Below are 15858 nucleotides of genomic sequence, written 5' to 3'. Positions count from 1 at the left end.
TGGGGCTTTCTATTTAATTAACTATGTATGTTGTATGATTCCAGCAGTTGGCTGAATCCAATCAGAATAGTTAGCTATCAACAGTTGATATATTTAAAAGCAAGAGAGGGCAAATGCCATTTAAATTTCAGACACCCAACCTTCCAAGTAATCACTGTTGCTTGATACTTACTAAGCACTACCACATGCTAGCACAGCTGAGATTTAGTTTATTGCAAGGATCTTTGTCCTTGGGAGAATATGGGGAAAAACTTCAAAGGTACAACATATAAACATAGACATTCTAAAACACATCCAAACCAGATATTGACTAGAACTTAAGGTGATTTTTAAAATTTCTTCCTCATCAGTAGTCCTTTGATTTTTTTTCAATGAATAAAATTGCAAAACTTTCAAAAACACCAAGTTTGTGCTACCATGATAGTATTTAATATAAGTTATTTCTGAGATACGAGGTGAGATGCTGGAAAGAAAGCTGGGCTCCCTCATTGGTATAAATTTTTTCAGGGGTATAAGGTCATACCTCAAAAAACTGAAACTTGCAAGGTAGTGCAGACCTTTGGAGCCTGTGATGGTTCATTTTAATTGCCAACTCATAGGGTATTTCTGAATGAAATTAACATTTAAATCAGTGAACTCTGGGTAAAACAGACTGCCCTCCAAAATATGAATGGGCCTCACCCAATCAACTGAAAGCCCGAATAGACCAAAAAGACTGGCCTCCCTACAGACGAGGAAATATCCCAAAGACTGCTATCAAACTTTATCTGCACCACTGGCTCTCCCGGGTATCTCATCTGACTGAGTACTGCAGATTTTGTACTTCCCAGCCGTCATAACTGGACAACCCAATTCCTTATAATAAATCTCTGGCTATATACGTACACATCCTGTTGTTCTGTTTCTCTGGAGAATCCTAAGACAGAGCCCTTGGCAAACAGTCAAATTTAGGCATGTAAAAATCCCCAAACACCAAGGTTTATAATGTTACTTGTTTAATTTAAAGAGTGCTTTTTGCTTTAAAGTTGAAAGATTTCAATGGGTTCACTTCCACAGATTACTGACTAGTAATAGTAGTTGAAATGTGTGGATAACTCACATATGCTATCTCATTTAGTCCAAAATTTCTATAAGCTAGGCAGTATTATTATTACCATATCACAGAAAACATTTCTAAGACTGGAGCATGGGTTATGGAATCAGACTGAGTCGACCTTAGGCTAGTTATTTAACTTCCCAAAGTAGCAGTTTATGCCTCTGCAACAAAGGAGATAAATATTATCTTCTCTTGCACTTGTGTAAGAAGTAAATATGATATAAAACATGTAAAGCACTTTGACCAGTATCTGGCCCAATGAAAGTATTTACTATGCTGCTGTTGCTATTATAAAACTTTTAAAGCATGAAGTATCTACCAAGATAATAAGTTATGGACAAAAGATACTCTATTTCTATGTTCAGTGTGTTATATAATTCCAAGAACAACTTTTTGTCAAACCAATTTGTTTGGTGTTTCTGTGTTTTTTAAAATGTTCTATATACATCTAAATGCCTGGTCTGCAAAGGCTTCCTGCAGAAGGTGGCATATTGCTAATGTACTTGAAGATGGGGACTTGAAAGATATAAAAAGGATTTGACATCTGGCATGGTGACTCAATTAATTACTGTGCTGGATTAATTAGTGAGCTGAATCTCCCGAGCCAACACCATGAGTTTGAGCAGAGTAACATTACATCAGTTGGCGAATAAGCAATTTAAGAGAGTGCACTAATCCAAATTTGATTCAAGGTTGGGTAGGAAAGGGGTAGTAGGCTATGTATTTTATTATAAGGAATATTTATGATTTCAAATACATATTATAGTACTGTCCAAATTATGAAGAGCTAACAAAACTCCAGAAGTCTTTGAATTAACTTTTAACTGCTCAAGTAGTCTAATTACATAACAAATATTTTGCCCATCAGGGGAAAAAAAGGTATATTTCTAATTTTTGCATAATTCCTCTCAGAGATTTTTATAAATTTATGATTCATGTTAAGAAATCATCAACAATTTTATCATGCTCAAATCATGTTACAGATGTTATACTGAGAAGGCAGTGTGGCAGAGTCTTTAAAAAAGCAGACTCTGGAATCAGAAGTGAGAATTTTTATTTTCTTATCTGTAAAATATGATTTATGATAGAACCAAATTCACAGGTTTTTTGGAGAACTAAATGAGCTAATCTATTTCCATTTTCCAGACATATATGTTAACCAACTTGATGTACAGTAGTAAGAGTAGTAGGAATAATAATACTAGCAGTATTTAATGATATAAACTCAGAAGTAAATTTTGGAAGAGGACGTTATTTCAAAAGAAAAACATTTGAAAATATATTTTAGTGAGGCAACTAAATTTTAAAATGAGGAAAAATGCTGTATTTTAACTAAATAAAATAATCTGATATTTAAACCCTAGGACAAAAGAAGAAAACTGAAGTATTAAAATTGTTTTCTATAAATAATAATCACCCATTACCCAATTGTTGATAACCTAAAGAGTATTCATATGTTTTAAATAGTATCAAAAATTTTGAAAATTTCATATGTTAACTCCTTTTAAAAATATTAAATATGGCATAAAATAGCTTTACAGTAATACAGAACTATTAAAACAGCAAAATGACATCAACTGTCTAAAATCAGAAATTATTTCAATGAAAAATCAAACTTTCTCAGATAGGTTTATCTTCTATCCATCACGATTTAGCATATGGTAAAAATGTCATAAAACTACCATTCTGTATACATACAGATAGTAATAGCAAGATTAATCAAAAATATCATTTTAGTAAATATATTCTTTTAATATAGTAAACTGGAAAATGTTCATCTTGCACATCAACTATAGCTGATACAGTGTCAGTACACTTTTGAAGAAATATCACACAAATGATTAAAGGTTGCATTGGTATCTGATACACTGTGATAAATAAGATAAATATGATATAGTTTAAAATGTGTAGTAAGCAATGCTAGAAGACAAATAGAAACTTCCAGATAAAATAAGTTCAGAATAGCATTTAATTCAACCTTTGATGTTTGGACAATCCTTCCCTTGCCTTTCTTAACATTCATTAGCTTGAGAAATAGGCATAGTTAATATTGCTCTCTGAAAAGAATCAATAAAACAATCTGTTAATACAACTCAATCAACTGAGGCCTGCATTTTGTGGCTACATTACAAATCTCTTTTGAAGTAGCTGCACTGGTCCACCTAGAACAAATTGCCCAGGTTATTAAATATTTGGTCTGGACTGTAAGGTCAACTTGTTTGGTCCTTAAATATATGTGAAAACCCCTACTTCATCCTTTTATGGATAAATACACGAATGTACAAAGTAATAAATACACGCCTGGGATCTCATGCACTCTTTAAAAGTTTGGTAACACAAATATTTCCTATTTATTCTAATCATTACTTTCAGTTGAACCAACAACCTCTGTCACATCCACATGGCACTGAAAAAACGGAGATCCACATGTATCAATTTCTTTCATGTAATAACTTGAAGAAGGGATTTCCTTCATGTAATAAATCAAAAAAGGAATGTAATGTTGCTGAACCCAGTACACCTGCCAAAACCCCTCTGGGAGTTCTTATGTCCCCTTAGCATAGATAGAGTCATTTAAAAGTCACAAGACTGTTCCTACATAAATGGCATTTGGAGAGAAGGACTTTCAGGGGAATAAATACTTATAAAATTTCTGGACCCTCTAAGGAATATGAAACATTTTTCTTCCCAAATTTCATCACCTGTATTATCACTTATTATAAGACAGGTTTTCAGCTATTGTTTTTCTTTTATCCCATGTGGTAGGCAGAATAGCTCCTTGCAAAAATGTTTACATCCTGACCTCTAGAACTTGCGAACATTCCTTTGCATGGCAAAGAGAAATTAAGGAAGCAAATGGAATTGAGAGTGTTAATCAGCTGACCTTAAAATAAAGAAATTAGCTTAGATGACCCAGGTGGACACAGTGTAATCATAAGCATCCTTAAATGTGTAAGAGGGAAGCAGAAGAGTCAGAGATGGAATGTGGACGTGAGAAAGACATCATCAGGCCCTGGTGGCTTTGAAGATGGAAGGGGGTCTATGAGGGAAGGTCCATGGGCAGCCCTCAGAAACTGGAAAAGGAAAAAAACAGATTCTCCTATAAAGCATCCGAAAAGGAGCTCAGCCCTGCAGACACCTTGATTTTAGCCCAGTGACACCCAATTTGGATTTCTGACTTCCATAACTGCAAGATAATAAGTTTATGTTGTTTTAAGGCACAAAGTTTGTGGTGAGTTGCTGAGGCAGGAATAGCAAACTAATACATCCAATTAAGAAAAAAGTTTAAATGTAACCAAACTACCTGCCTTTCCATTACTTTTATTTATTTATTTATTTATTTATTTATTTATTTATTTATTATTTTGAGATGGAGTCTCGCTCTGTCACCCAGGCTGGAATGCAATGGCACGATCTTGGATCACTGCAGACTCTGCCTCCTGGGTTCAAGCAATTCTCCTGCCTCAGCCTCCCGAGTAGCTGGGACTACAGGCACTCGCCACCATGTCTGGCTATTTTTTTTTTTTTTTTTTTGTATTTAGTAAAGATGAGTTTCGCCATGTTTGGCCAAGCTGGTCTCGAACTCCTGACCTCAAGTGATCCACCTGCCTCAGCCTCCCAAAGTGCTGGGATTACAAGCGTGAGCCACTGTACCCAGACTCCATTACTTTTAAAACATCTAATTAATCAATAATCCACATAATCATACCAAGAGATAGACTTTCTGTTCTCAGAACTTTTACAAAAAAGCTGAATAACAAAAATTATAATGCTGATCATTCATCCCTGCTTTTAAAGGTACAAACAGTATTACCAAGGAAAAACAAAGTTGTTTATTTCTTGTTCTTCATGTAAACCTGTAATGGATGACAATTTGTGTCATCTGAAAAATAAAGGCAATTTTATATATTACTAAATGTGAACAGTCTTAGTCTGGCTAAGCAGATAAAGCAATAACCTTACATATTACCTTACTAGCCACAATTTAGTATGAGTAACCTGTATCTGTCTAAATTCTGCGTATATTACTGTCAGACACAAACCACTTGAAAAGTATCCAAGTTTTGCTGTCCATGAAAAAGCAAAAACAAATGGTTATTTTTAGTGATTTCACTGGAAAGCAAGCAGAGAGAATTTCTGAGCTATGACAAAATATTAACAGTTGATGACAAAATATTAACCATCTCGGAATATCCACATACCAAAGAATTATTATTCAAGTCCATCTTCCCAGGAAACGGCCCCCAGGTTGTTCCCACTGGAAGTTGCTGTCGACTCTGAATTTTTCGTTCCCCTTTTTTCTGAAACACCTCCAGCTCTCCTGCAGACAATGAAACAGAAGTGTTTAGAATACTTACTTGTACTTTATAAGCAGCCACCTCTTTTTGTGTGTTTGCTTTACACACATGATATTCTCAGGATTCATATAAAGAGAATTAATTATGCTTGTCTGAAAAACAACTCATCTTAACCTGAGAGGAAAATAAAACTTGTCCTTATAAATTGTATTCAAATTTAGTCCAATTTCTTCCTTTCACCTTTTCACACACATCATCTACTGAAGCCAATTCTTTTTAGTTAAGTCTTTAAGAACCAGAAACAATAACACCCCCTTAAAAAGCACTGATCCAATGCCAAAACAGATAGACAAGAAATAGGACAATCATTTTGTGTTAAAATTCTTGTATTTATTCAAGACTCTCAAACAACAATATCTGGAGAGTTTTTGAAGTACTTGGTAATTTTCTGAAATTACTACCAGTTTCAATAGGTAAAATGTCTACATGCACAATATATAGCAAGGCATGTTTTTCAAATAAAAAATGTGTAGATGGAGTTTTTACTTGTTTTTCTGTATTTGGTATAGTGAATAGAATTCTATTGTACCAAAAAAACACTTCAGAAATAACCAGCTTTGGAAGGTCTTCTTCTTTTCATCTACTCCAGAGTAATATTTTGGAACCTATAAAGGGAAATAGGAAGTAAAGACAGTATACACACTTGCATGAAGTAGGAATTCATTAAATGCTTGCTTAAGAAATAAATGAATGGAGTAATATACAAATAAACAAAAGAGGACCTCCAAATTTCAAAAAAAAATGGCCAATAGCTTTAATGTTGTTTGGGATAGGTATAAAAAGAATCACAATCAGGACTTGCAGCCTCTCTTTAAAATAATTAAATCTAGGATATTTATTCCCCAAAGAGTATTACCATGCCATATCACCATACTAAAATGTTTATATTTTAAAAATTTTATCTCAGTAACCTAACTTCATTGTTTTTTAATGTTATTTATTTTCAGCCTGATCAACAGCAGACATGAGAATAGGAAGGAATGAAACAAAAAGAAATATTAGGTTGGTGCAAAACTATGGCAAAAACCACAATTACTTTTGTGTCAATTTTAATGTCAATGAAAATCCATATAGAATAGAAAGCTGAGGAAAACAGAATAGAATATAGTCAGTACTTATATTTTCTTTTCTTTTCTTTTTTTTTTGTTTTTTGTTTTTTTTTTGTTTTGAGACAGAGTTTCGCTCTTGTTGCCCAAGCTGCCTCTCGTATTCAAGAGTGTCTCTTGCCCCAGCCTCCCAGATAGCTGAGATTACAGGCAAGCACCACCAGGTCCGGCTAATTTTGTATTTTTAGTAGAGCAGGGTTTCTTCATGTTGGTCAGGTTGGTCTCAAACTCCTGACCTCAGGTGATCCACCCTCCTCGGCTTCCCAAAGTGCTGGAATTATAGGCGTGAGCCACCGCACCCGGCCTAGTAATAACATTTTCTAAATGCTATATGTCATGACAGGTAACATATGAAATTGTTGCCTTAATCTGGCTTTAGCTTCTTTTCAAGTTAGTAGCTATCTTTAAATACATAGATTCAATCTTGAGTTTTTTTAAAAAGAAACACTGTCAACCTGAGTTCAATTCTATCTCTTCTTTATTTCCCTATTTAGTGTCACCTCCTTTTAATAGTTTAAATACCAGACATTATTTTTCATGTTTTCATTATTGCTTATCCTGAAAACCAAAACTAAAGTATATAAACTACAATCAGCTAAAACATTTCGGTAATGGTTAAATTGTGTCCATGGTAAAATTTAAATTTATCTATATCAGAGCAATAAATTTATCTATATCAGAGCAATAAAGATGCAATGTTCATAACAATTTCATGTTCACCATCAAAAATTTAAATTCAAGGACAACACTTTCATTCATCCTTCTTCTCATACTCTCTTTCTTTACCACTTGAAAAATACACTGAAAATGGAAGAACACATTAAATTAAGACAAACACACATTCTCCAACTTTTTAAATTCTAGTATATCAATAGCTAATGATGATCAGCAGTGAGGAAAATGAGCCTAGAAAGATTCAATAAGTCCGAATGTCTGAAAGATATAAATAGAATACGTATAGTAAATAACATATTAATGCCTAAGTACTAGATCCTGATGCTGATTCAGTGTCCAGAAACTATGGAAAGGCAATACTTTGTTTTCTGTATACAGAATAACAAATCCATTTATGAGATTTTCCTCTGAAAGTGTTTTTCATCTTTGTGCAATCTTTTTGATTAATACACTGGAATCAGAGACATTTTACAGAAACACCCTCAGAGACAGAGCACAAAGATAACAATCTACTCTGATGTCAGAGAGGAACCAGTGGGACAACACGACTCAATATATGCATATTCACATTCTTTATTGAAATATTTAGGATAATTTTCTTATTTGAAAATAAACTTTAATTTCTATTGGCTAGGAGTTCTCAGTATTTTTTTCAACCATACTTACTTACATTTAAAACAGTTTATTTACAATTTACCATTTAAAATAAAATACATTTCAATCTCTCAGCTAAATACAAGTTAGAAAATCTTCTTTCCTACATAAAAATATACCCAAATAATTTGCTTCTTTTTAACACTAAAAAACCAGTCATGTCACATTTAAGTGATACCAGAGGAATCATGAGAATCTTTGAAAACCCTTTAAAAAAGTAATTCATCCTCTCTTTCTGCCACTGACATATTTCATTTGAAAAGGGTTCAGACTCAGTCAAACAGTGACTCCTTATCTATACCTGTGGATTTACAAGCAGCTCTGTCTTTTAATGGATTAAGAACTACAAACTTGGGGCAGATCGTAAAGTGATATCCAAATGTCTCCAAAGTTTCTGAAGTGTCTTTGATTATCCATTAAAATTTTAAGCAGACAAAAATACTTTTACAAGCTCTTAAAGATGGCCACAACAGAAAGTCCAGTAACTGTTCAAAATATCAAGTCAATCTTTTCAACCTTACTAGACAAGCAAGAATACCCCAGTCTCCTTTCTTGCTTGCCAAAAAGTTATTTCAGGGTTTAGGAAAATCCTTTCTGATGCTGAAATAGTTAAATAAAATTATTCATTTATTCACAATAGCATTTCTAAAAACTGCAAGCATAGTGCAAATAATTAGCATGTATATTCTACCAAGGTTACATAGGTTAATGATAGCAAAAGAAATAAAACATTGTATAAAGGGAAGTTATATTTAACTTCCATATTGCTTAAGAGTATGATATTTTATTTTTTTCCAAAAATTAATAGGTGTCATGAAATAGAGGAAAGATTACTGCACTAAAAGTAAGAAGATTAATTTTTACACCAATTCTGTTCAATAACCAGCTGAACGGCCTCAAATAAGTTATATCTTTCCTGAGTCTTTGGTTTGTCGTTGTTAAAAGAGTGGTTTGCACTCACTCCCAACTAGCTAAGGTGTTTTTCAACACTGACAGTCCATGATAGCATGATTTTCCTTCCCTAGATACAACATATTATGAGAAATAGAAGGGCACTGGGCTGGTGGGTCAGAGACTTAGGTCCTTGAACCACTTTATCAAAGGATGGATGTTTGACTTGAAAAGATTAGATATTCTGAAATAAGATGGAAAAGCTCCAATTCTTATTTGATTTGTTTATTTATTCCTTTATGCCTCATTCATTCGTTTATTCATTCATTTATTTTATAAATATTTATCGGGTATCTACTAAGTACCAGACAGTGTGTTAGGCCAAAGAATAAAGCAAAAAACAAAACAAGCCGGAATCTGGATGAATCCATGAAATAAAATCCATATGGCTTGGGAAGTAAAAGTCATAGAACTTAGTGATTGTTCAGATTTTAGGACTTAGGGCAGAGAGAATCCTAGAATGTTACGCAGGTATCTCACTTAGGCACATGAGCCAATGGCCATGTTCCTGTTGAGACAGAAGAACACAGAAAGAAAAGCAAGAATTAAGGGCAAAATAAGGAGTTATAGCTTGGTAATGTTGATATTGAAGTAGCTATAAAGAAAGCAATAGGTGATTTTAGGTAGGCAAGTATAGGCCTGGGGCCCAGAAGCAAGGTCTTAACTAGAAGCAAGGTCTTGGCATTTATTCAGTAATTAAAACCACCTTGTATATGGTAATACAAGCCATAGGATTAAAGAGTATATCATGATAAGTAAGAAGACCTAGGACAGAATTCTAAAGACCTTCAAAGGCATAGTGATGCAGGAATAGGCATAGAAACTTTAGGAGAACTGGCAAGAGACATAGAAAAGAAATTGGATATAGTACCATAGACACCAAGGGGTTGATTGAGAATTTGAAGGAGAGGGGAATCAATCAAGGAATCTGAAAATTTATGAAAGTAAGAAAAGAACTAGAGGCCAGACATGGTGGATCAGGCCTATAATACTAGCACTTTGGGAGGCCGTGGTGATTGGATCACCTGAGGGTCAGGAGTTTGAGACCAGCCTGGTCAACATGGTGAAACCCCGTCTGTGTTAAAACTGCAAATATTAGCTGGGTGTGGTGGTGCATGTCTGTAATCCCAGCTACTTGGGAGGCTGAGGCAGGATAACTGCTTGAATATGGGAGACAGAGGTTGCAGTGAGCCAAGATCGCACCACTGCACTCCAGCCTGGGTGACAGAGCACGACTCTGTTGAAGGAAGGAAAGAATAAAGGAAAGGAAAGAAAAGGACGGAAGGGGGAAGGGGGAAGGGGAAAGGGGAAAGGGGAAAGGGAAGAACTGGAAAGATTCCTTTGGATGAGATGGCGATCACAGGTAATTGGAGTGAAAGGAGTTTTGTAAAGTGGTAGACCAGGATACACGCTGGAATGGGTTCACAATTGAATGAGAGAAGAGTAACTGTAATAAGCCATGTGATCCTTAGCAAATTACCTAACCCTTTGAACTTCAGTTTCTGCATGCAAAGTGGGAACTGCAATAGCTTTCTAAAAAGGTTGCTGTGAGGATTAACAATATGCAAAGTACCTGATAAATATTTACTACTTCACCAAAAAGAAATTGAAGAATTCTAAGAGCATGTCCATATACTTCCATTATCACATCCAACCATTCATTGATGTCTGCTTGTGGTCACATTCCCTCTTTGTCACCTTTATCCAAATCACTCCTCATATCCTGACTTATTTTCTTTTCCATTGGCTGTTGGATTCACCCTTCTTATCAGCATTTTTAAGGTTTTCATCAACTCAGATGTAGACAACCCACCAGCCTCAATTCATTCTACAGCTCCAATTCAGGTTCCAAATCTCTGCCAGAATAAACTGATTAAAACTCCACTTTCATCATGCTACCCATTTATGCAAGTTCCTTCACTAGCTACTTCTTGGCCATCCCAAATTGAACATATCTGCCTGAATTTTAATACCACCAATACCACTCCACAGGATTTGCCTGACTCTTGCGTTCTACTGCTCTCTCAAATGTGTTGTTCCCTCCAGTCAAAAAAGCCTTCTTCCCCTTCCATTCCTCCTCATCTCCAGTTTAGCTCCCCCATAACTTTATGAGAATGGTTCCTGCTATCTGGCAGACACATCCTATTTCTGCCTGCCTTAATAGACCCTTTTAATGTTGCAAGGTCAAGCCCAAAGCTATTCTCCTTCACGCAGCGTCTCTGAATTCTAGAGAAAACCGAATTTTTCTTCCCTAATACTCCCATTGCATTTATAGTCCAATATCATACAGTTTTGCATTAAATTATTCCCTAGTAGGTTTCTCCTTGATAACGTAGTTCACCTCAACAGAAATATAACCATTTTAATCTACAAATTTCTTTAATAATTCTGTTTATTTCCTGGTAATTAATAGAGTTTGTGACACATGATATTTGAAAAATGCAAATGGAACACAATTGATGGGATGAAAATTTTGATGATACGATGTATCTCAATTTTAGTACAGTTGAAGTTGATTTTTGGAGACAAAAGAGAGTTGTCTTAATATGTGTCTGCTCTTTGTATTACAACAAGCATCCATTTCACTTGTTCAACCTTCTATGTAATACGTTCACATACATTACCTCATCTATAGAATATGGAGAGGGATAAAAAAATAAAAAATGTTCTTCTCTGTCCAGTTCATATTTTTGCAGCTATTCTTCAAAAAGAAGCCTGATTTTTTAACATGCTGGGTAAGTTCACAGAAAATATTTGAGGCATATAGGACGGACTAATCAATTTTGGTAAAAGATAATATTGTTAGTGCTCAGGGCTGTTTCTCTTATCTTCTTGATAATGCATACTTTTAAAAGTCTGTGATTACTCAAAGACTTATGATAGCTTAACTTAAAAAAAAAAGGCCCTAAGTCAGAAATCACTACCAAACATCCCAGAGCTTTTTAAAATATCAACCCACTTTTTGGCCTAAATAAAAGAAAATTCACTGGTGGAGAGAAATACTTAACATCACCAGAGACACCCTCAAATATTTTTTCTTTGAAAGTGCTATCAAGACATTGTATTTTTTTAACATGGTCTTTTTGATGCCTCTTTAGAAAGCAAAGGATATGAACATAGTAGCACACCAAAGGGGAACAGACAGATATGAGTCTTTTAGAATAGTTACCAGCAATCATGCTTCACCTGAATTCAGCATTAAGTTGATGATATAAACATACAAGGTAATTACAGAACGACCCTTAACTCAAGGCTCAGATTTCATAGGACATAGCTACAAGTAAATGAGATGACAGAAGATCATATTGCATTTGCTGAAAATACAATTCGGATTGGTTTGAACTTGGTTTTAAATATATAACCAAATTTTAAAGCAGACCACATGAATTAGCTCATAATATTTATCAGGCCATAGTATAGCAGAAGGCTATAGTGTCAGAACCCATATTTATATTTTCTTCATGGTTGGAAGACATTATACATCATGGTATCAAACATGGACAGCCCCGAAGTCATGCTGAGTTCAAAAAGCACTCAAAGATTCTAAAAATCTCAAAACATTTTCAAAGTCAGCCAAGGTGGCTGAAGTATGGCAGAGCTCTTGCTATTTTATGGTTTAACCATTTGACAGCTGCCTGCCAGATACCTAAGAGGGTTAGATCATTTCACTGCTGATTATCTTCACAGCCAAACTGCAGTCTTGCCATTATGTGTGTTTCCTCAGGCGTTAATAACCATGTTTCATCTGCATTTTGAGACAAATAGCACCATTTATATTATGCTATATTGATCCATCTCTAAGCATGGTTTGGCTCAGGAAATAATAGTTCTTGGTTGGTGACTACAAATTGCCTTATACAGACACTTTTTCTAATTTTCCTTCTCAATGTTTGAGTCATACAGTCACAACACATACTAAACTACGGTTTTGAACATAAACTTGAAATACGACGTTCCCTATTCAAGTACTCTAGTCAAACCCTGATAAATCAGGCTGGCCATGCAGTGATCTTATCCCTTCTGACTCTTTAATAAATCGAACCTTGTAAGTTCCTACTGTTGGAAGTTGTCACTAAATGAAATTGTGACCTTATCCGGTGCATGAACTTATCCTGCTGACAACTACATTTATTGTATGGATAAGAAATGAAAAAAAGAAAAAGAGAATAAAGAAAAAATGAGATATTTGATAATTCTGATCTTAGCCATATGTAACTCTAACAGATGGGATCTTTTTGATGTTCCATTAATGATTTGCCAAAGATGAGTCTCTACTTAGAGAAAAATGCTCACCCTAGGTAAGTGCTGGGGGCACTGCAGATGGTATTAAAAGAGCATGAGGAGGTACTGGGTGACAGCAGCGAATCAGAAGCTATTAGTCCAACACAAAGAGCACTGAATTAGCTTGTAATTGCACTGGAAAAGATAACATAATGGTGGTGGCAAAATAGAAACATTCCCTTTTCATGCGATGAATTCAGTACCTAAAAACTCTAACACAACACACTGGAATGGTCTAAAACCTAGAGTAAAATTACTGTATTTCTCAAGAATGCAAAATGCTCTCTTTGGCTCTAGTTTCTAAAAAGTCATAGAAATCAATGTGTACAGCATCATATAAGAAGCAAATTTACATTTATATGCTACCAAATATTGACATATATTACAAACTCAGGAACCTTTTATCTTATTATTCTGGCTGGTCTTAAGAATTCATTCTGAGACAGGTTATTCTTTCTATCTTAAGGCCCATTGAAACTTTCCAATTGTCATTTTTATTATAGAGAAATAGAGAAGATGAAATATGTGGGTAGGTAGTAATATTATTGGTAATGAAACAGAAACTTCTAAGTGTTTTTAAAAACAACACCATGGGCTGGGTACAATGGCTCACGTCTGTAATCCTAGCAATTTGTGAGGGCGAGGAGGGTAGATTGCTTGAGCTCAGGAGTTCAAAACCAGCCTGGGCAACATGGCAAAACCCTGTCTTTACAAAAAAATACAAAAATTAGCCAGGTGTGGTGGCATGAGCCTGTAGTCCCAGCTACTCAGGAGGCTAAGGTGGGAGGATTGCTTGAGCCCGGGGGGGATCAAGGACTACAGGTGTGCCACTGCACTCCAGCCTGGGTGACAGAGCCAGATCCTGTCTTTAAAAAAAAAAAAAAAAAGAACAACCTGAAAAACCCACCATGAAATATCTAGAAGACCTTCACTTACATCGCTGCATACAAAATAAGCTTTATATTCAGAGGCCATGTTCAAGGTTGGGAGAAAGAAACTGCCATATTCTGCCCTTTGCTCTAAAGTCTTTTTATATGAACAAAGAAACAGGAAGAAACAGCTCATCCCAGGTGTCTGAAAATATTCACCTGGAGTGTGACTAGCTCTTGCAAATGTTCGGAAAAGTCATTAGAAGGTGGAGCTGTGGTCGTTGGAGACTTTTCAGCTGCTGGAAGTTGAGTGGGAGGGAGCAGGTCACCACTCTTTCGCTCAAGAAACCTGGCACAGTGTGCTTCTTTGCTGCCAGAAACCTTCCCTGACCTTCTAGACAACATCCCGTGTCACAGCTGACCTGATACTACTTCCTGATCCAAATGTGAAGAAACAGAGGGAGGTTATGTTTTGGGAGCTCCAGTTAGTGGAATCATCTTGGAAGTAAAAGGACTTGGCTAGCAGGCACAGGAAACAGCAGCGGGATGTGCAGCAGCTAAAAGTCAGTCTACCAGCTGGAGGGCCACAGAAAGGTCAGTCCATGAAGAGTACAGGTCAGAGAAGGTGTGTTTTTCTCTAGGAGGAAAAACTTCAAAGAAGAAACAAGATAAAAATCAACTATTGATCCTGTCCAATGACAAGATAGGAAGAAATAATTTTTAAAGAACATCAATATAACTCATTGATATTTATGGCACTAAATTTAGTCAATCAACATCATTTATTTATTTATTTAGTCAACATGTAGTCTGTTAAAACTGCCTGCTTTTCATAGGCTGCCGTCGTTAATTTAGAAGATAATTCACTTATAAGAGAACTTATCACAAGTCATTGCTGATATTTAACAATCACATATACTTGTTTGTTTGTAGACGTGCTAGATCCTGTGTTAGCTTGATATCTATAACAAACCAAGATATGGTCATGTATTGTAACATGATGCGATGGTATAGTTGGACATGAAAGGAAACATACTGATAAGCTTTGACAGGTAAATATTGTTAGACTTCAATTGTGATTAGAATGAGTTTTGCCTGGAAGTACAGATCTTCAGGAGGTTCCAGCTGGGAGTGGAGAGGTGATTTTTTAGGTCACAATATTATAAAACCAAAGGATGGCAGAATGATTTGACAGATGAATAAATGACAAGGGAAAAATAAAAGCATTAGTTTGAAAGCTTTCAGTCTAACCCAGGGGAGCTAGTAGTACACTGTGAGGTACTCTCATTCACTAATAGAAATGTTCAGAAGACTGGTCTGAAGTAGAATTCCATTACAGATTTTTAAATTTTTATTCAGAGAACAAGTATAACAAGTATCATGTGTCTTTAAAAAGAGTTTGTTAAAAAATAGAGTGGAAAACAGAACCATAAAGAAATAAAAATGTAACATATAACCAATGAATATAGACCCTAGAATACTTGAGTTCATGCCTTGAGTTCAATACTACTGCCAGCGCACTTCAAATAATATCTAAATATGTTATGAAACTGTGATGCAGATCCCAAAATTTAGGAGAATAAGTCCTATGCAGTACTAAACATTAAAGTGTTAACTGTGCCATGCACTAAATTATCTTACAGTGTGGCATCTTCAATAAACATACTATATATTTATTTACTTTGAAAATGCCTTAGTCGATAGAAAGACCTCACTTATAGGCTATAATTTGGCACAAAGTTGCTTATTTCTACAGTTTGAATTTATATTGTTGAAAATATTATTCATTTCAGAAAATATCTCCAAAAGTATCCTTTTTAAAGCTGAAGAATGCTGCAGCCATTTCCTGGTCATTCTGGAGTCTTTGA

The 15858-nt window shown here is 35.2% G+C and overlaps 1 protein-coding gene across 7 annotated transcripts in view; it reads right to left on the bottom strand.

The window, feature by feature from the left end:
- The window catches only part of ZFPM2 (zinc finger protein, FOG family member 2), a 486710-nt gene that overhangs the window by 232702 nt on the left and 238150 nt on the right, over positions 1-15858 (bottom strand). For all 7 annotated transcript variants that reach the window (XM_054497587.2, XM_054497589.2, XM_063669020.1 and 4 more), the window contains one exon: positions 5299-5417. In XM_054497587.2, coding sequence (XP_054353562.1) covers positions 5299-5417 — 119 coding nt within the window. The remainder of the gene's footprint in view (positions 1-5298; positions 5418-15858) is intronic.

Source organism: Pongo pygmaeus, chromosome 7 (assembly GCF_028885625.2).
Source record: "Pongo pygmaeus isolate AG05252 chromosome 7, NHGRI_mPonPyg2-v2.0_pri, whole genome shotgun sequence".
Classification (NCBI taxonomy): Eukaryota; Metazoa; Chordata; class Mammalia; order Primates; family Hominidae; genus Pongo; species Pongo pygmaeus.
This window is presented reverse-complemented; position numbering and strand designations above follow the sequence as displayed.